Consider the following 21,180-nt stretch of genomic DNA (forward strand, 5'->3'; position numbering starts at 1 on the left):
AACACCACACATACACAAAATCAGCATCAGGCAACCATGTGACAAACGCTGCAACATTAACTAATCTGGCCTGATTCTTACTTACTTGTTGACTAACTGGTTGCAACGTTGGCATAGCAAAATTTATGGCCTTTTTACGCTAATTATACTCCGATTTTTTTCCAGCCAATTTAACATGACACAAAGTATCTATTCATAAGATTTTGGTTTATTTTTCCCCCTTTTGAATTAAACTACAGTAATACTGCATCTTTCAGGATTTGAATGATTAGAAATCTTTATTTATCATCACATCTTCCATATTTGACGATTTCCATCTTTATTCTCCTGCAACAAATTTTTTGTGTGTAACAATTTTTTTGGGATCCCTTGATTCAAACTTTTACACGATACTTACAGTTTGCATGCAACAGCTTGGAAAGCACATTCGTTACCGTAAGTCTTACCATTGCTCGCGCACACGGGAGCAAGAATCAAGGGGCAGACTCTGCAAATAAAAATTAGTTCAATGTTTTTCTAAATAGGGATGCAGACATTTAACTCACAATGGACACGGTGGATTGGCCTGAATCGTTGTGAAACAAAGCACAGCAACTACCAAAAACACGGCAGCAAGTTTCATCTTAAATATTTTATCTTTTTCCGCTTGAAAGGATTGGTATGCTTGGCTTATTATCTGTGATAGTAAAAATATAATGAAAATCGTTAAACTGTTTGGAACAAAAGGGACCATAGACTTTCTTCGTCATATCCAGTTGCGCCTAACCTCTTTATCGGCCGTACCTCAAAATCCGTTTTTATTATAATGATCATCAGCTTAATAACTATTCGCAAATAAAAACTGTGGTAGCTAGACGTTTGAAACAAGTAGCTTACGGTTACGTGTCTTCTAAATCATAAATTCTTCACGTTTCTAAGCCAAACAGAACTTTTAGACTAGAAGCCCACGAATGAGAAAAATAGATTTATCAACGCACAGCAGTTAGAACATTGATTTTAATTAAAGTGGGCGGTCTTTGTATATTTAAAGGTTGTGCATCCCCGAGATAAATCAAAAACTGATGTTAAAATACTCTTTTTTACAACAATTCGTTTTACATTCCGCAAAAATTCTTTCTTTCGGCTTTTGTACAACCAGCAAAAATTAGTTTTCTTTCGCAAATCGCAAATGATCAATCGCAATAAACCCGCAACTAGCCTCAACGTATCTGTCAATGTGCAACTGTAAACGTTCCAGTCAGCAAAAATGGTCGCACAGCTGGGGTAAGCATTTTACATTTGCTGGACACAATTCGGTTACACATTAACATTCCAGTCAACACAGCAATAAACCACACAGTCCATCGTGTTTACCGAAATCAGTGCTTCGACACATTGCTTGTTTGCATTGTTTATTCAACAACCCAAAAATTTTACTTTTTGACAGCATTAAATCTTATCACTTTTCTATGGGATGCGCCTAACTTTTTAACTTCAAACCCAGCTTTTCGTAGGACTGTGATCTGTTTAGGTTTTTAATAATAAATCAAATACCCTAATAAGAAATTGATACAAACTAATTTACAGCCAACGGTTTACTCCAACGATCATACAATATAACACACAATTGAATGCGTTTGTTCAGTCACATCTTTAGCCCGCCTTCCACATATACAACATATAATTTGCGTTTAAGGTTGCCTTCTGACTATGAAACTATTTTGTAACTGTAAGTTACTTGAAGTTGAAACATGTACAAGGCTGTGAATTTACATGCAAAGCTCTGAAGTGGTTCCTCTGTTTCCGTACATGATGACATGGAGCCTTTAGGCCTCGTTTTTTTCCACGTTTTTCAAAAACGGCCCACATTGGTAACATTTTTATACCACAGTTGGGCTTACATCTTTACATTCCAAAATTGATTCAAAGTACTGTATACAAATCATGGTTTGAAATGTTTGGATTCAAAATAAGTTTTTGATCGAAACGAAAGTTATTCGAAATGATTTTCTGATGTTCGTATTTGACTTTTAAATCAATAAGCTAGGTCCGCGGCTTGGCGATATTTGAACTTTTAGCATTAATTTCATACAATCAAAAATATTTTTTTAGGGTAGTCACTATAGTTACAATGAATAAAATCGCATAGTGACAAAACAAGTTTAGTGATGAAAAGCGACATTAAAACATCTGTTTTTTCGTTCATTGTGTTGGCGCGTGATGGATGTTCCAAGACTCGAGAGGAAACTTTGCGCTTGTTGTAATCGGTTTCCTTCACCAACACTTCAGCAGAAGAAAAGTTAATGCTGCGGTTGTGGGTGGTTGCATGGTTTGCCAATGCTGATTTCTTAGCATCATTTTTACCCACATAGGAAAACATGGGTAGCCACTTTTTCAAGTCAGCAAATTCATTTTGCTTGTTGTTTGCGATTTTTACTCTTTAAAGACGGCAGTCTATTTTGTTGTATGCTGTGATACGCTTAATTACACCGTAAAGTACATGATTCTACGTTTTTAAGTTTCTGGTACGTTGCAACTAATATTTGTGATTATTTGCAACATTTTTCAAACAAGAATGTTTGTGTAGACTTTATTGCACATAAAGGATCGCGCTGTTAAACAACCCAAAGGTTGTGTCCTGAACTGTGTCATCATGCCTGTCGTAGTCTGTAGGCCTATGTCATCCTATGTTGCTTATACACCTCCATTTTTTTTTGCGTAAATAGCCTATTTCCTTAATACTGCATTATAGTCTGTTAAGACGCACCCTGTACATACAAAACGATCCACCCATCCAAAGGATTAAACCAGTTTATTGTAATTACGACATGAGTACAAGGGTTATACTAATTGCAAGGATTACACAGCCAATTGGAGGTCAGTGCACATTAGTCGGACGTTGCTTGTTAGTTACGCCTCATTCGTAGGGCACTTTCCCTCATTTGCATGCCTGAGAGGAAAAACAGTTGTTAAGTTTGCCATGATAACTTGTCTGTATAGGAAACACAGAATTCGGTAAAGCTTAATTTTGCAAAATTTTCAGAATGTTAAGTACTAACATTTGGACTTTTCTTTAACTTTGCTTGTTATGTTATTCTCCAGCAATGGGATACTTACCAATTACACGCCTGACATTTGTACTGTTCAAAGAGGCAGAGGTTGTCATATGTTTGACCGTTGCTGGCACAAACTGGAGCATATTCACGAGTGCATCCCCTGCAATATATTAAGGACAAATTTTATTGGCATTGAAATACTTCAACAGATGTAATCTTCAAACCTTCAACCGGAGTTATAGCTGATTTGGCTTACGCCCACGTCGACTTTGTATACAATATCACATTTAAAAAGTGGTTAGTTTTAGTTAACTAGTTAGCAAATCCGCTTAGTACAGGTTAGCCGTTGAAGTTTTATTTTGGTTTGTGCTTTTTACAATATGAAGTACAAATTTGACTTCATGATTTTACTTCAAACCACCGTTGACGTTAAAGGGTCGATCATCAGCGATTCCAGATTCGTAAAAAAATGCAAAACAATTTTCGACGATTAAGAAATAGACACAATTTTGCGATGAAACAACATGACTTAAAGCGTTTAACGCAATGAAGTTATTTGCTTTACTTACTTCGGACATGGATCTTCTTGTGCTTTGCACAGATTAAGGCATACAAGAACGAATGCCAAAAATAGTGCGACGGTCTTCATGATTGCCAAATGATTTTGCTCCTACTACTATCTTTAAATATTTTCTGCAAAAAACACAAAAACGTCACACAGGGAAATACATACATGCTAAGGTGAGCTTAAACTTGCGGTGTTTAGCACCACATGGAAGAATTGACTGATATATCGACTAAGAACTTCCATTTATAGACTTGCTTTTATTTCATCGCAATGACCTGAGCGAAATTATGAATAGTAAAACTGAATGACATGGCGACATAGAGTTCACACAATTCGAAATTAATTTCACTGAAAAAGCGATCACACAATATAGAAAAGTTTTGAAAACGGCAAGTGATTTCATTTATACAATCATAAACTTCGGCATTCATCAAGGCCGGAATTAAATATAAATTTATAACTTATTGACCAAGTTTCACCTGACAAATAGTTGTAAATATTACCTGGTTGACAGCTATAAAAAGTAATAAAAAATAAATGAAAATCAAATTTCTCATAAAATTCATAAAATTTAGTCATAGAATTTATTCGGTTGACTGCGTTTTATGCGAAACTAATCGTCTTTTATAACTTCAAGGAATAGGCATTAAACTTTTTTGGAAAATTCGAGCATTGTGGATTTAAGTCTAACTAACGTCACCATGACAAGATAAAATCAAAATTAAGTCATCATTTTTCGAAGTAGTTTATTTGCGAAAACCGAAAACAATTTTGGAATTTGAACCATACGACAGTGCTCTTCAACCTTTTTAGTGGCACGGAACCCTCAAGGTGTTTTGTCAAACTTTGCGGAACCCCCCATAAAATAATTTTAATGTAATACAAGTATCATAGAAAAAACATGCATTTTTACTTAACACACCCCAAGCGCAATAGTTGACTTCAATTAAACGACTCACTAAAACGCATTGCCATGTTGCTTGGATCGGTCGTTTCTACATTCTTGCAACTTAGCCAAAGTGTATCAAGACTGTGTTTATTACGTCACAATTGATCAATGGTGTAACCAAGGTTAACTAGATCGTACAGGCGAGCATTGCTGTTCACAACAATGACATTATGAATCATTCTTGTTTGAATTGCTACACCAAACCGCTGTGAACCCCTGTGCGACTCTTAAAGTTCACGGAACCCCTGTAAGGGTTGTACGGAACCCCCGGTTGAAGAGCACTGCCATACGAGATAAGGTGGAAAATAGCAGTAAAGGTCCAATACTTGTTTATGACAAAAATAGCGAATTATGCAGCAACTCGTCTGCTTGGTAACCACTTGATTAACACATAAGTTATTCAAATAGTCATATTGCACGACAAATTTCGAGGTATAGTTGCAATATTTCTGTCCCTGTATGGCAGTGGTTCCCAAACTTCATCTACTCGTGTACCATTTTTTGGTTCATGCAGCGTTCTCGTACCACCTACAATAATTGTTAGAAATGAATAAAAATGTTACTAAACTTTACTAACTAACTTTACCTTAGAAACTTTAGGCTTTAGTAACCAAAGGCTCGTAAATATTAAACAAAAATTAGTCAAACTTTTACCGCCCTCGCTACGGTGCTACTGTCAACACAACTAGTAGCTTATTATAAAATCTGACTTTAAGGACTTATTACGTTGTAATAACAGATTCATTACGTCATAATAAACCTATTTTGTCACAAAGAAACCCTGCTTTACAGTTCAATGCGTCAATACACCACAAGGAATTAGAATTTAGTAGGGAATAGAGTATGAAATTTCACGCTCTACGTAAATTGTGTGAATTAAAATAATGCTAATCAATAGAAGATCATTTGCGATCGTTTGGGGTGAACTTAATAAGTTGCTCGCGTACCACCTTGGAGACCTTCGCGTACCACTAGTGGTACGCGTACCATAGTTTGGGAACCACTGCTGTATGGCAATGCGCAGAAACTGCAAAAGTTAGTAAAATCCTTAAAGATTTTATTTTTCACGATTTATTGTTGGAAACACTAGCTAGAAAACCAGGTGACACATCAGGTTGCTGATTGATATGTATTACAACGTTATTACGAGACAATTTAGGTTTTGAAATCATTGCTGAATGATGTGCTTTTTTAGGAATCTGTTACTTTTTCCTGGTTTGAGAATATCTACATTATCTAGCAGACCCAGTATGTGACGTGATGTTTTCGAATTCCCCCCCCTAATGTTGCATATTTGTAGGTAAACAACAACAACCTGCAACTCTAATGACACGAACTTTAGGTTCAGTGCAAAGAAGTTATTGGTCTTTAAGAATAAAATAAACAAGCAAACGAGTTTTGAAATAAGCTACTTCGGGACAGTAAAATTGGGTTAGAGCAATACGACAATTATTTTCAGTTTTAAAGGGGTTTTAGCTGAGGTGTTTTTTTGCCTGTCCAAAAGTTCATTGAACTTTAGTTTACTTCCTAAACGACTAACAAACACTTGTAAGTGATTTATCGTGATTTTCTCGAAACATCGCAAGCGAAAACAAGTCCCCACTTTGCCCCAATGTTTTCCTATCTTTAACATGACGTACATCAACACAGTAACATGACGTCCGAGGGGTGACTAAAGCGGTCAGTCAATCGGGCAGAACGCGTTAACAGTACGGTTCGTTGTTCTCTGGTAAATATTGATGTTTTTCCGCTGCGCTTATCTCTATTGGCTGTATCGCTTTATTTTTGCTGAGATTGCAACATCAACCATCGGACTATAGGCTATAAAAGCGCAACTTGTAGTGTTTGACCACAGAGAAGGTTTAGTTTAGTTGCAGTTTACAATGTTGACATATTTTAAGGCATGCTTAAGGTTCGTTTGTTGCGAGACGGCTACAATAGTAGAATCTAGTGTATAGTATTTTAAAATGGGATTATGTTAAAGGGTGTTTTATAACCTTTGTTTTATTTTATATCATAGCGTATTTAAAACTTACAAGGTTTTTGTGACTACCCAAACACATCTATAATGAAGGCATCATTCGCAATCTTGGTTATGGCCCTCCTTTGTCTCACAACGATTCAAGCTCTACCTACTAGCGAGTGTATGAGGTAGGTTGGCGCTATTTTGCGATAAACTCTGAAAGAAACATGTTTAACCAGTTTATCACACCTTGTTTTTTGTTTTTCTTGTGGCTTTTTGTAAAACAAACTCAATGTTGTTTATTTTAGACGTTGCACTTTCATATACTGGCCTGTATGTGGAAGTGACGGGGTCACATACTCAAATGACTGCGTTTTCGAAGTTGCAAACTGCCAAGCGTGAGTGTAAAACTTTTTATCAAAACTGTTAATTTGTTTCAGATTGGGTCTTTTTAAACTGTTTTAAGTAGTTTTGTATTTGTGATAAATTTGGGATGTGGATCCACAATAAACTTTCAGACGTCGCTGAGGACGAATGCTAAATATGCATTTCAAATAATAGCCTATTATCGGATCAAATTATTTTTTTGCAAAATGCATTTAGTCATGACTTCTACATTAACGGCGCTTATTTTAAAATATTTTACAGAGATGGCCTTCTTACAATGACTGATGGGCCGTGTCCATGAACAAACTCAGCATTCTTTCCAGATCTTTTACACAAGTTGTAACATTAATTGTCGTTAATTGTTGATGTTTTGTTGTCAATAAACTGAACTAATAGAAGTAATGTTATTCCTGTACACTAATTTAGAATTTTATCACATTAAACCTAACATGCGGAGCATTTGTTGCGAGATTTTTAGTTTGTGTGGAACGTAAAATGTCAGTTCGAGTACAAAATAAAAAAAAGGAATTCTCCAAAATATAACGAGTAACTTGTGTTGAAAAGCACCTTTAAATCATGTTTAATAAAATATCTTGCGGATTCTAAATTTTCAGTCGTCAAATGTATCATAATTTTGTGGTTGATAAGCCATGGTGAATTAAACCGAGCAAATGTCGCGGCCGGGTGGTTAATTCAACCGCCTTTTGTTCACAAGGTTGTGGGTTCTAATCTTACACCAGTCGCTTGTGTTTTCCTAAGCAGGACACAGGAGCGGCATAACTCCGACTCAGTAGTTCTTGATAGGGTGAACTAAATAGAAGTCACCAACTGACTAAGTCAAAGTAAAAAAATGATTCAACAAAATTGTAAAAAATAGGCAGCTCGGTGGCGGACTCATTTTGAGCATAACGCATTAAGGCGTTGCCTGCCCACCCAACATAAAAATCACATAGTCTCTAATTACTTCATTTTTAATAGGCCTATACTTAGTTCAGTATGGCATAGCCTACTGCTCTTTTATTTGATGTCAAAAGGGGACACCGAAATTATCAAGTACAAAGAAAAATTGTTAAAGCGAAAAACTTATTGTGACTACCCTTGCACTTTTGCTGAAATTGTGCTTAGGGGCTGTGGCTAGCTAGATCAAACTACCCTTTGATGACGTTAACGATAAAAATAGTTTAGAGAAGTATAAATTGGTGATGCACCGAACCCGCCTAAAAAGGTTCGGGCCGAAACCGAATATTCGGCCACGAGGCCGAATAATTTCGGCCGAACCAGGCCAAACCTAAAATCTCTGTTCTTATGGATGTTTTCAACTGAACCTTGTGTCGTTGATTCGAAATTCGAGTGAAGTGAATTATGACAAATCAAAAACACTTTCACCATTTGGAAGCTTTCTAAACTTGTAATATTTTGTAGACAACGTGGTTTGTATTTTATAGATACAACAACTAGGTAATTTATGGTTTCGTATTGGTGAAAATGATAGTTCAGGCAATAATTCCATGCGCTTAAAAAGTTCGGTTTCGGCCGAATTTTCAAAAAAGTTCGGGCCGAAACCGAAACATCGAAAAACAGCGTATTCGGCTGAATTGTTCCAACCCAACCTTCGGTGCATCACTAGTATAAATGGAATTTTACTGGTTGTGATGCCTGTTTGAATTCTATGATAGACGGTTATCGACTACGTCAGTAAATCTAAAAGTATGTGCCAACTCACGTTTGTTATCATATCAGGGGTGGAATAGATAAAATGGCGGATTGTTAAGTGCAGAGGTAAAAAGGAAAATTATAGCGTATCACACTGCAAAGAGACATATTTGTCGGACACCTTCTGTTCGTACAAATGAAAATCGGCTTATGAGCATCGTTTTTTTCTGCTTAACATTTCCTGCAGCAAAGCACAACCATCAGCGTAAACTATTAACACACCGACAAAGTATATATAAAACATATACTTTTATACAGACTTTGCATACAGCATGGAGCTGTTAAAAACTCCACCAAATTTCCGTTGTTTATAAGCTGTCGAATACAAGATCGTTTTGTCAGGGTTTGTCAATAAAGTATGATGCAATATGCACCACTTGGTCCAAAGATCATTCAAACAAGCGCCAGTTTACAAAATACTGGTGGCAAGGTTTCAGCAATCAGTCAATAAGTGATGCAGCTACTTTACATCTTACTTTAAACATATCAGCTATGGGGCATCTTCAATATTGGTAATAATTGTTGCTGGCCCTGAAGAATCAAGTATGATCTACCCGAGATATGTAGTTTTTGTTTCAGATTTTTTTTTTACATAACCGCAGTGGCGGCTCGTGCCTAAAATTTGTGGGGGTGCTGCCTCCACAAATTTTAGCCTTTACTGAACATATATAAGTTGGCAATATATTGAAAAGCTACATTTCTAGTTTTCTAGCCATTTGTTTTGTGTAGAAAAACAAGTAATACAAATCTTAACTAGCAACTCCATTGTGACGTAATTTATGTTACGCAATAATGTACACGAGTGTAAACAGCAGACGGCATCATTTGTGTATTTTGTTTACTTGCACAGCGACGGGCCAAACACAATAACGTTCAGTAATACTGTGAAAAACAAAAACACACGTGGCACAGCTTCGAAACGAAGCGGTTGTAAATACGGTAAAACACAACAGGAATATAGAAAAAAATAGATATAAATGAGTCGAAAAAGGTCGAAGTATTTCAGTTCGACAACAAAAATTGTCATGTTTCATTTAAGTAAATTTAGTCACAGTCAGCGTTTTCAACATATTCTATGACACTTCACAGATTATTGTCACACAAAAAAACTAGCCATACAGCTTTTTATTGGTATCATAACTAACAAATTTAACAACCACATTACATTGGTTTCAGAACTTGTTCATTTAAACATCTTTCTTGAATTTTTGTGTACAGACTATTAATTGTTTTTTAGTTTCTTAACTGCTATAATTGCTGCTTGCTGGCAAATAGCTTATAAAACACTTATTATAAAAAGTGCAAAACGCCTTCAAGCTTTAAAATTTACAACACTCTCACTTAAATTTAAACCATATTTTTAAATCTTGTGTTTCCTTTTTTCAACCAAAATGAATTATGAAGTTATAGTTTGGGCATGATAATTGATAGCTTTTTCCTTGATTTCCAAATGACAATTAAGAAACTTTTTTCTATTTAGAGCTAGCACTGCAAGTGCAAGTCTTTTGGAAATATTGGTGTTCCTCAGAAAAATTGGCATCTTTTTCAGTGTTATAAAGAACTGTTTTGCCTTTGAAGAAATCATGGAAAGAGCAAAAAAGGATTTTTCATCCTAGTAATTTAATTTGTCAAAACATCATCTCTAGATTAATTATTTTCAAAGTAATCATAAACATCAGATCTACAGAAACATTTTCATTTGAGTAACTAGCTTTTCTTTGTCAACAATAGGATGTGCTTGGTGTCACTACTATCTTGTCTGTAGAATGTTCATTCTTAAGAAACACTTCCTGTGAAGCAATTTAGCAGCTACTGGTTAGACAAACAGTACATGTCCATTATATCAATACACATGATTGCACTTGATTGCAAATACTGTCCACATGGTGTGTTAAGAAATCCACACTTTAAATTGTCTTCACTCTTTTTTTGTCTTCATTTCAAAATTCCTGTTGCTTGCAGTTGTTTGTTCTGCATTTGATATTGCCTGAATTTCAGTGAGGCATTTAACTTCACAGTCACAAATTTAATTTTTCTTTGGTAGCATTATAGGAACTAAAACTGAGTATTTCTTGGTGTTGCTTATTCATGCATGACATTGGAGTAGCAGATGTTTTGTCCCATACTTTCACAAATCTTTTTAATTCAGGTATTTATTATAAAGCTTAATTGTGACTTTTAAAGGTGTTAGATGACCTTTTTTTCTGTTTCAAGGTGTTAGATACACTTTTTTAATTCAATGATAACTGTAAAAACTGAAACTCACTTACAGTCATCTTAAAAAGTCACGACTAACAGTCAAACAATAAATTTAATGATAGCAAAATAATTATTTAACTGCACTCACTGTCGAATTAAAAACGCAGTACACGGGTTTGGCTTTGGAGCTCACTGACGCGAAGCAGACCACACAACTAGCGCTACGTCACGGGAGGGGCTGCGCGAGCCACAGCCCCCTCTCGCCTATTACGCCCGGCATGTAGCTTTTCCAAGTGCGCATGCGCACAACTGAAAACGTCACGAAACTGGAGCTGCAGCTCCGCCATAGATAACTTATCATTATTTTGATTTTTTTTTAAATAATACAAAATTTTTACTAATTTTGTTTTAATAAATGCCGATTAATGCCATAAAAGTTATTCTTAGTATACACTGATCAAACATAAAAACTATATGTAAAGATTGTTTTGTATAACAACTTGGAATAGGAATGTCAAGTAAAAATACTGGGGGTGCTGCAGCTCCGCAGCCCCCTCGCACGAGCCGCCCCTGCATAACCGTTTTATTATGGAGGGCTCTGATAACAATCAGTGGTATTTATAATAATTTATAATAAACAACACTATTCAAGTACCTGATGTCTTTTTAGTTGCAAACATCACAAAACATAAGAAATTTTCGTCAAAAGGGTAAACTTTAACCTTTATTGAAGCAAAAACCAAAATAAAAAAGGTAGGGCAACTACAATACCACACAACATATTTGGTTATAACTATGCATCAGTGAGTAATCCTTGTTTAGAATTTGTAACTTTCCAACATGCCCAGTGTAGTGAATATAACAAAAATTATAGGATTCAATATGCTGCTGGTTGCAGCCCACCTTGTACTGCATCATTACTATCTTCTAATTGTGGAGGTTGTTGTTTATACATGTCTGCTTGGAAGCGATTAAGCGCAATACCGACACCTTCAATCATAGCAAGAAGAATGCCTCCGATTGCAGCTGAACCAACTGCAGGCCACATTCCTTGTCTGATAGCAAGAATAAAACCAGTTCCTGCCCCACTCATTATAGAATTCCATGGGTCTTCTTTTTGCCTTAATGCAACTAAGGAACAGTCACATAAAGAGAAGGTTAATCCCCATACTCCAAAGCTGCCAGCAGTTCTTGGGGCTTTGATCCGAGCATTTGCCATGCCCCCCATTAATCGATTTGTGATCCCTTTAGGGGCATTCCTGGCTCCAGCAACCATGGAAAAAAGTCCCCCTCCCACAAATCCTAGGGAGTACGCTCCACCGCAATCATCCAGTATTCGCCATGGACAAGGGTCTCTTGTATAATCCATGGTGGCTGCACTTCAGTTTCAGTTATGCTATAACATTTGTTTGTTACCTTAAAATTTGTAATAAATAGCTAGTTGTCATGTAACACACACTAAGGGACAAAAATATCATGTTGGATGAGCATAGGCTAAACACAATTGTACACAAGTCCAATTAATTAATAATTTTAGTTTTTTCAGTCTTCAATGTGCAACAATTATTATTGTACCCAATTTTGGCTAACAGTTTGCCAACATGGTGTCTTAATTAGGTTTCCTCTGTTTCCTAACTCATTTTATTCTCGAGAAATAAGAAATTAAAAATCCAATTTTCAAGAATCTCGAGAGCCTCAAAATTTTAAATGAAGCAGATTTTCTAACAAAGACAAACAAAAAATTCTGTTTGTAGGCTTTTTCCCTTCTGGTAGCAATCGCGAGTAGTGATTCCGCCAAAAAAAAAACGAAGTGACTGTAGGTCTGTGTTATAAGCATGACTACTGCCTGATAAAGGTGAAAGTTTAGTGGCAATGCATATTAAAAGTCACTGTTTCAGCAGCAAAGGGAAAAAGTAATGTGTCCAGTGCGTTAGGGGGCAAGACAAAAAATACACATAATAAAGGAGTCACATTTACTTTTGTTTATGATATGTGACATAATTTCTCTTGAGAATTTTTTATGTATTTCTTGAGAATCAATTTTTTTGAGAAGGAACTTCTTAATGTTATACATAAACTGGTTCAGAAAAACTGTTAATTGGCTGTTTGCCGCCATGCAGCACTGACATGGTCAGAAATGGTTTATATGTAATATGATTACATTGCTTCAATGTGCAAGGAAGTCTTCCCATAATCTCTCATCATCCTAAAATGGTCATTTTTAGACGAAATATTTCTCACTGCAAAATAAGGTTTTCTGCATATAAAGGGGTAATATTTTGTACAGCATTGGTGCAAAGACTTTAATTGAATTTTCAGGTATTAAATTAAAAGTCTGTGTTGACAAAAGTTTCTTCATAGCGTTCAAGTTCATGGACTACAACTACAACAGACTTTCCACACTTTTTACTGCAGTTGTTGTATAGTATACTATTACGGCAATGGAATGCACAAGTAAAAAGCACAACAATTGTAGAGAAAACCTAACAAACATTTTATTTGAAAAAATGAAATGTTTATTTCTACTTACAAAGCTTCAGAAAATAGTAAAATACACCAACTGCTAACCTTGCCAGAACAATCTTGTTCCCTTTTGACCTCACAAACTGACGCAAGAACGTGGTAATCGTCCGTAAGGTGTCGTAGTGTGATTCAACCATAGAATACTAGTATTCGTATTCTATAATTCAACAAAAATTGTTTTCTTTTCATTGTCTGCATTAAGTCACTTGTTTTACTAAATTTCTTTTTTGTAACTTAAAATTGTTATGATTATAACTAATAGGTATTTTTGCTACATGAAGCACACAAGACACAACACTCAAGCAATGTCGGGATCGTTTGAAGGACGAATGTTGTGAGTGAAAATTGAAACAAAACACTGTTTATTTTATGTAAAAGCAGCGAGTACGACTGTTTATTCTGTTTTTATAACAATACCAAAGCAATCAGTTTTTTTGGAACTGCATTGTTTTGAAAGGAAAATTTGTTTTTAGAATTCTTCATGGTTGAGTGCTTATTGTGCAGTTGTTTTAAAAAAGTTTACCATTGTAAATCCTCAATCGTTGGATTCGTTGCCACAATTATGGACGAAATCGCTTTTTATGACAAGCAAGTTCAGTTTCAGGAGAAACTGGGAAACATGTAAGTTTGCTACCGGATTACTGTTACGATTGATTTTTTAAATGCTATTTTACATTGCAATTTAAGACAACATGAAAGATCAAAACTAGAACGAGAATTCTACAAAATTGTTCGGTCTGATAAGCGATTGCAAAGCCTTCGTACCACGAAGCTTCGGGCTTATTGGAAGGTATAGTAACCTCAAACAAAGCACTGCAAATTATGTAGAATAGGACCTCTATTTCCAGCTGTTTTCTTTTTATTTCACAATAGGAAATAATAAATGAATTTCTTCGTTTTGATGCCGACAAAATCAATCATTGTAAGGACTATAACTTAATGTTAGCTTAAGACAAATTTTCATGATAAGTTTTGATCAAGCCTACTAACATAACATGACTTTGTCACAAAAAATATCTGTTTGGTCTCGTCATCATCATTTGAATTTCTTGTAGCAAGTTTGTGAAAGAGAAAAGCATGCTCAGGAAAGGAATGAAGAGCTTTTACGGGATTTTGAAAGTCTGGAGACTAAGTACAACATTCTTCATAATAAAACAGAAAGTCTTCGCAAAATGAAGGTATTTACAGCAAGGCTTAAAAATTTAGCCGAAGTGTTATTTAATAGTCAATTCCATTTTATACATTATAAACTGATACAAAACTATATTTTTTAACAGAAACAGTATGAAGAAGAAATCACCAAACAGTATCCTCAGTGGAAACAAGAGATGGATTATGCAAGAGCTAAACGACAACTGGAGAAACGGGGAATTGATGTAAAAACAAAACCTGACATGCCAATACCACAAGCGAACATTCATCCAATATTAGATCACTCTAGTTCCCAAATTCAAGGCCCACTCTTCAAACTGGTCCCCGTGTCAGACACCAGTGTATCATTGCAGCCAGCACATGTTGCAGAAAAAGATGAAGACCTGGTCTCGCGATCTGAAGCTGGTTCTCCCTTGCCAGACACAGGTGTTAGGGGTGCACAACAAGCTGCTAGCTCGGCCAGTTTGCAGCACAAGCCAAAAAATACTGAAGTCCCACCATTGGATCTTCCAACAAGTGTTGATGGTGACCAATCTGATACTGGAAAATCTGGACAAAACCTTGTTCAAAAAATGCCACTGGCTTTATCTCCTTCTTCTACTGTTTCCAGTTTGGGTATAAAATCACCTCTGGATCTTCCACAAGGCTCCTTTAGTTACACAGCACCTGTAAATAAAGTTAAAACAGTTCAGGTTTCAAGCACCAACAATATCCCCCAAAGGCCTGAACCCCAGCAATATGAAAATATACTTGACATTATATCGGATGATTTCACATCTGATGATAGTGATGATTTTATTGACAACAATGATTTTATCCCTGAAAAGACCAGACCTGACACAGTTGGAACAGAATCAACCCAACAGCCTGTATCAACTAGTAAAAGTGAGAATGTGTTGTTATCTGGTGCCTCAAGTATCACATCTGCTGCTTCACATACTTCACCCAACAAAATTGTTGTTCCAATTCCAGGTAAATCTGACATAAAGTTTTGCAGAAAGACTCAACTACTTTTCTTATCCCATTTCAAATCATTTGCACCTCAAGTTTTGTCCTAATTTTATGAAGATCCGGAATAATCGAATCCGGCTTAACTAATGTTTACTGTGCTTTCAGATTTATGTCCTGACTTCTAATGTTTACTGCCTTGTATATTAATTTTATTTAGTGTAGAAATAATAGCCTGTTGAATGGCATAAGATAAGAGTATTATTCTTTAATCAAAAATTATAACATAGTGAAACAAGAATACAAATATGTATTCACAAGCACACTGGTCCATAAATATTTGCACCTTTGGGTTGTCAACATACTGTACCTACCTGCATTCTTGTTATGTGTCCACTGTCATGTCTAGTAATGAATCAATGTTCTCACAGGAATCAAAGACCTTGGTCACCAGGACAACGCTGAAAGCAATCTCAGTGAAAGTTTAACAACTGAAACTTCACCAAGGACTGATGCTCCTCTTACATGTATGTTAACTAATGTGTTGCTATCTTGACTGAAATGATTGGCACTTGGCAGTCATGTTTTTGTTAAAATACAGTCATGTGTATTTTCTATGTGTTGTTTAACAGCAAGTGCAGCATACCAGGCGTTGTTGAAAGGCCATGAAATGAATTTATCAAGCACTTATGGAGCAAGTGGCTTTTTTGAAGATGATGACCTGGAAGAAGTTTTGTCACCGAAGCATCATGATGAAAGGTATTAACAATATTGTATGTATCTGTATTCTGTTGTATGTAATAAACAACTTTCATTAATTTTCATGTTAAGCAATGTTTCATATTATTTAAGGTTAAGGAGGAAAAGGGTACATAGGATCATATGCATCGTTTTTTGCAAGTCTGCTAACACTTGATTTGAGTAATAAATTTAGAAAACCAAGGTTATAATATATTTTTCAGGGAGTCGAACCGCTTGTCATATGGGTTCAGGTTCGGTTCGTGTTCACTTCGTTTTGTTTTTAAGGGTTTGGGTTCGGTTTAGGTTTTTAAACATGTATATTTTCGGGTTCGGGTTTTGTTCCGATTTGGGCAAATTATCCGGTCCGAACCGGTTTGCAGTTTTTAAACCAGTTCAAATTTTTTGTTTCAATTTAATCTACCGATCATCTACCTGGCATTATAAAACTGCAGAAGAATTTCGATAGTGCACTGTTATTTTTGACACACCCTATAAGTGTTATCTCGCTCGCCTGAGAGAACACAAAATATAAAACAGACTGCATTTTTTACTGGTTCAGTTCCGGTTCGGGTCCAACGCCAAACAAAATATGGGGTTCAACTCCGGTTCGGGTTTTTGGAAAATCGTAATTAGCGGTTCGGGTTTAATAAAATTAACTGCTCAACCGGTTCGCGGGTTTGGGTTCGGTTCCGGTTCGACTCCTTGATATTTTTTGCCAGATTGTTGAAGCTTACAACATTATCATTTTACTGTTTGTATGTAGGTAGAACTTTGCTTACAAATTTTGATATGTAGCAAAACAGTTGCCAATGAAATAAAATATATATAATTGTGTTTGTAGAGATTCTGATGAAGATGAATCAGAGCCAGGTAACTTCAGCAGGGTGATTTGCCCATTTCATACTGTTAGCATAAGTTTCTGAAACTTGTATAGAATTTCATGCCAAAATATTTTTGCAGATTCAGTGGTGAAGTTAAGTCCTGTTGTACACATTCCAACAGCTTCCCACCATAGGTAAGTTTCAAAAACAGACTATGAGATTAAGCATCGCAAACAGAAAAAAACAGAAAAGTTAAAAAGCATCAGTGTCCCACTTGATTGAACATTTGCTGTTTTGGTGCACTCCTGGTACACATTAACATTTGTTTAATGTAAGTTTTTAAATTTGATAAAAAAAAACTTGGATCTAATTGACATGAAGGGAAACGCCAAAACCTTTGTTACCTTATTTAATCTTTTGTCCAATTATAAAATTTTTGATTTAGTGAAAGTAATCGAGAGCAAAATACCAGAAAAGAAGAGCCAAAAAAGAAGAAGAGCACCAAAGGTATAAAATAAATGTCTTGGTTGATTGTAAATTGGCAACTTTGTGTTTTTAATCAAAAAATTTACCACAAATCGTGCAGTTATTCCTTACCTACAGTTACATAAAAAATGATAATGTAAGTATGGTGTAACGGTGTATTGGAGTGACAAATGGAATTACCCATGAACATGCAAAATATTTTGCAAATGTGAATTCCTCGTTTTGCTGACATTTCAATATAAACCTTGATCCACTTTTTTAGCACCCTGGGACACAGACACTGAAGATGAAAGTTTTGACTCACGCCACCAAGTGGTCGGAGGCGGCCCTCTTGACGACGATGATTTTGATTTTTATGACTGATTTAACATCCTAGGTAAAGAAGGCACTATGTCACTAACGCAAAACAGTAATCTTGTGACCGAAACAATCAAATATTCAAACAACTGATTAGGTGCGCTAAAGTTTCTGTCCAAATCTAAGCATCTTTTTGTAGCGTTTATTGTACACTCTTTTTGTACTTTCCACTGTGAATACTTTAAACCAGTGATATGGTAAAGCTTCCGTTTGTTGAACCAATCGGCCTAATCAGCGATTTAATCGAAGAGAATTTGTTGCGCAAAATAGGTTTTTGTCAAATGCGTAGCGTACGACTTTGCGTAACGTCACAAGATTCGGCCAAACTTTTGCAGAAAAAAACTGTGCCGAATGTTCTGTTCGGCACAAACCTAACTTAGACGATTTGTTACATCACTACTCAAAATACTCGTTAACTGTTCAGTGGGGTGTACTTTACATATGACCTATGTGTATATTTTTGTATTCCGAAAATAAATAAAAGTATATCTATCGTAGAAAACACACTTGAGAGGAATCTAACCAGGTCTAAATCAGCTTAAATCTCGATTACTATACTCTGTGGACCCTTCTAGTAAACTACATGGTGAGCACAAATGTTTTTTCACCATACCTAAAGCTTAAGTTAAATGCAACATTTGCCTGCTTAGTAACTCCTGACCGAACCACTTTCTTAATTCCCAGTGGGCATTTTTCGTTTGTGACGTAACAAAGATTGACATTCTGTAGGTTGTCATTGCCATTTGTGACGTAGCTCCTGTCGCCGCATAAATTATTTAATACCCGGGGGATTACCCTTCTTTTTGCTAATGGTCCGGATTAAGAAAGAGCAGATTTTGCCGCTGTGTGGAAACCGTGATCAATGAGTGGAAAAATCGCGAGGCCGAAAGCAAAACATTGGAAGATAGTTTAAATTTTCGAGAAAGTCTTAATCCCACCACAACCATGTTCCACACCACAAAAAGTCTGAAAAACAAAATCACGAAAAAAGATATTCACAATGAACTGGCAGATATATGCAACATGTCAACCGTGTTAAAAAACCTGTGGTATAATGAGATGATTGAAAATTGAAAATTCTGAAGTCGAAATGTTTTTTTCTGAAAGTCTAAACGTGCTGCAAACCTGACATTGCGCACAAATTTGTTTGGCTTAGTACTCGCAAACTTACACAAGACTCGTTTTTCGCATTCAGCTTGGCGGTTTACAAAGTAGGTGATAGCGCCCCCTGGGGGCGTTTGCAAATGCGTAGGAGCAATAAAATAAATGCGTGCAGAATAACAGAATAGAGGGACAAAATGACCATATATTGTTGGAAAAAACACATCACTGCCAGAGAGCGTGTGTATATAGAATACATCTTGTGTAGACGTTTCAACATTCGCAGTTGTCATCATCAGCGCAGGTCTATATACACAAGCTATCTGTTAATGTTTTCAATAAAACTACTTTTTAGGTCCGTATATAGTGTTCCTTGGTTAAATGTGTTTTCGTAATACTGACTAGTGAATACTCTAAGCCAGTGGTTCCCTAACTTTTTTCTTTTAAGGCGCATTTTAGAAAAAACAAAAATTATTTGGCGAACATTTGAATAAAAAATATATTTGAACAGTTTGAAATGGCACAGCAACTTAGCTGACAAAGACACTAACTATGAGGCCATAAAGCCGCTATACAGGTCACTCTCATAGTTAAATAGCCTAGTTGAACATCTCAGAGACGTGGAGCATGTTGGCCTAGTGGTCTAAGCACCTGGTACGACGACTCTACTTAGTTTTTTTACGGGTTCGAACCCAGGACACTCCCGGGGACGAATCCCGATCAGTTTTTTTAATGTTTGTATATGGGTCAGGCGCGCCAGGCCATTCAGCCAAGTTCCTGCCCTACTTAATTGATTTTAATTACAATATTTTTTGCGGCACACCTAATGACATCTTTGGGAACCACTGCAGTCTAAGCATTAAATCCAAGGCTGATGAACTACATAATGGTCGGATGTACGAGTTTAAAGTGATCTGTTTTAGCCCTTAAAGGTTTATCTGCTGTATAGTGATTTGTGACTTGATCGGAGCTCTAATCGTTGCTCAGTGGCAGCGTTTGACAACTCCAGGACACCGACGCGGCCGTGGCTAACATCGCGCTTACAAAGGAACACCTAATATTTCCAAAAATATAAACTGTGGTTTAACCATATATAAACTGGGGTTATATGTCGCTTTGTCAATGTCGTTTATTGGTGTCCATTTTTCCGCTTCTGTTCAAACAAAGCAAAGTGTGTCAGACTAGCTTTTTTGCTCTGGATCCAACCTTTGTTACTTTCCAATGTGATAAACTTCTGAAAGCGGTTCAGGCAGCTCTATGTTCTGTTATGTTGGTTTTTACACATGCGTCCAGGACTCCAATGCATGCGTTTTCGTTGCATAACATGCATGTGCGTAGTGGAATCGAGCAATGTGCTGTAATCACTCATGTGGATTCTGAAAACCAATGTAACGTCAAATAAGCTGATAATGACGCCATCGATCAGTAGCATTGAGTATTGACCATTAATTGCATATTTTTCGTAAAAATTGTATCAGTCACAGATGGCAAGATTCTGACTCTATTAACGAACAATCAACACATTAATTGCAACGTCTCTTAGAAAAAATCTCTCTTAAAGTTTTTGTCAAATACACTGGGGAAAACTTGAAATTGAATCGTATTGCGACTGCAAACAGTTGCAAATTCTGGCAAGCATAGCGTTCATGGCGTCTGCTGTATCTGATAACCTGACGAAACCTCTGGGACCATCAATTACGATCCGTCATGCCTGGAGTAACCTTTGCTTCTATATCACATTTTCACAAGCCTGTCAGTCATGAATATTTAATGATATGTCATGGTTGTATCATGTAAACTTTTCCATTGTGCTCCTAAACTGTTAGGTTTCATACAATAGGAATATTTATAATTTGAAAATTGCAAATAAAATTTTAAAAATTCATTTTGTTAACTAATTGCGAAATATAATAGCAAACTAATTGCAAAAAGGCACAATAATTTTGAAATAAAATTAAAAAAAAATCTTTTTTAATATATTGGTGTGCAGTCAAAGTGTTAGAAAAAGTGCTCAAAAATGAAAAATAAATAATTAGCCTTACAATTGAAATGTTTCGCGAAGCAAAGTTTTAAATAACAACCCGCTTCTGGTTCGATGCGGAGTAACCCGCGGATCGATGTTGAGGTTTTAACGACTCCAAAAGGGACGAAGAAAAAGTGACGGGAAATTCCCCACAGGCCAAGCAAATCTGGCTACGAATGGACTGCATTGGAGTTTTAGCTTAGAGAGCAGGTTT

General features: G+C 36.1%; 4 protein-coding genes across 4 annotated transcripts; 2 read left to right on the forward strand and 2 right to left on the reverse strand.

Annotated features, from left to right (window-relative positions):
• Window positions 1-225: 225 nt before the first annotated feature.
• On the reverse strand, window positions 226-669 carry LOC145214207 (PI-actitoxin-Avd5a-like). The gene is made up of 3 exons (XM_080082699.1): window positions 546-669; window positions 398-487; window positions 226-327 (listed from the first exon to the last, which is right to left on the reverse strand). The coding sequence occupies exons 1-3, from the start codon at window positions 620-622 to the stop codon at window positions 279-281; spliced, it is 216 nt and encodes a 71-aa protein (XP_079938825.1). The 5' UTR covers window positions 623-669; the 3' UTR covers window positions 226-278.
• A 5,909-nt stretch (window positions 670-6,578) lies between these two features.
• On the forward strand, window positions 6,579-7,225 carry LOC145213327 (turripeptide OL11-like). Its single transcript, XM_080081559.1, has 3 exons — window positions 6,579-6,703; window positions 6,824-6,913; window positions 7,164-7,225. The coding sequence occupies exons 1-3, from the start codon at window positions 6,621-6,623 to the stop codon at window positions 7,201-7,203; spliced, it is 213 nt and encodes a 70-aa protein (XP_079937685.1). The 5' UTR covers window positions 6,579-6,620; the 3' UTR covers window positions 7,204-7,225.
• Window positions 7,226-11,525: 4,300 nt separating this feature from the next.
• On the reverse strand, window positions 11,526-12,293 carry LOC145219753 (mitochondrial import inner membrane translocase subunit Tim17-B-like). The gene has a single exon (XM_080087072.1). It carries the CDS (start codon window positions 12,181-12,183, stop codon window positions 11,692-11,694), a length of 492 nt encoding a protein of 163 aa, XP_079943198.1. The 5' UTR covers window positions 12,184-12,293; the 3' UTR covers window positions 11,526-11,691.
• A 1,297-nt stretch (window positions 12,294-13,590) lies between these two features.
• LOC145219745 (uncharacterized) lies at window positions 13,591-18,344 on the forward strand. The gene is made up of 11 exons (XM_080087067.1): window positions 13,591-13,671; window positions 13,811-13,958; window positions 14,025-14,127; window positions 14,393-14,515; window positions 14,615-15,461; window positions 15,869-15,964; window positions 16,070-16,196; window positions 17,020-17,048; window positions 17,139-17,193; window positions 17,445-17,506; window positions 17,748-18,344. Exons 2-11 carry the CDS (start codon window positions 13,819-13,821, stop codon window positions 17,846-17,848), a joined length of 1,683 nt encoding a protein of 560 aa, XP_079943193.1. The 5' UTR covers window positions 13,591-13,671; window positions 13,811-13,818; the 3' UTR covers window positions 17,849-18,344.
• The last annotated feature ends 2,836 nt before the right edge of the window (window positions 18,345-21,180 follow it).

Source organism: Phallusia mammillata, chromosome 1 (assembly GCF_965637545.1).
Source record: "Phallusia mammillata chromosome 1, kaPhaMamm4.hap1.1, whole genome shotgun sequence".
Lineage (NCBI taxonomy): Eukaryota > Metazoa > Chordata > Ascidiacea > Phlebobranchia > Ascidiidae > Phallusia > Phallusia mammillata.

Excerpts from the sequence above, each read along its gene's own strand:
- LOC145214207 (XM_080082699.1), bottom strand. The coding sequence starts at position 622 with ATGAAACTTGCTGCCGTGTTTTTGGTAGTTGCTGTGCTTTGTTTCACA. Across the intron at positions 488-545 it reads GCCAATCCACCGTGTCCATT|AGTCTGCCCCTTGATTCTTG; the intron begins GTGAGTTAAATG and ends TTTTATTTGCAG. Across the intron at positions 328-397 it reads CAAGCTGTTGCATGCAAACT|GAGAATAAAGATGGAAATCG; the intron begins GTAAGTATCGTG and ends AATTTGTTGCAG.
- LOC145213327 (XM_080081559.1), top strand. The coding sequence starts at position 6,621 with ATGAAGGCATCATTCGCAATCTTGGTTATGGCCCTCCTTTGTCTCACA. Across the intron at positions 6,704-6,823 it reads CCTACTAGCGAGTGTATGAG|ACGTTGCACTTTCATATACT; the intron begins GTAGGTTGGCGC and ends TGTTTATTTTAG. Across the intron at positions 6,914-7,163 it reads GAAGTTGCAAACTGCCAAGC|AGATGGCCTTCTTACAATGA; the intron begins GTGAGTGTAAAA and ends AATATTTTACAG.
- LOC145219753 (XM_080087072.1), bottom strand. The coding sequence starts at position 12,183 with ATGGATTATACAAGAGACCCTTGTCCATGGCGAATACTGGATGATTGC.
- LOC145219745 (XM_080087067.1), top strand. The coding sequence starts at position 13,819 with ATGGTTGAGTGCTTATTGTGCAGTTGTTTTAAAAAAGTTTACCATTGT. Across the intron at positions 14,128-14,392 it reads AGCTTCGGGCTTATTGGAAG|CAAGTTTGTGAAAGAGAAAA; the intron begins GTATAGTAACCT and ends AATTTCTTGTAG. Across the intron at positions 17,049-17,138 it reads TGAAGATGAATCAGAGCCAG|ATTCAGTGGTGAAGTTAAGT; the intron begins GTAACTTCAGCA and ends ATATTTTTGCAG.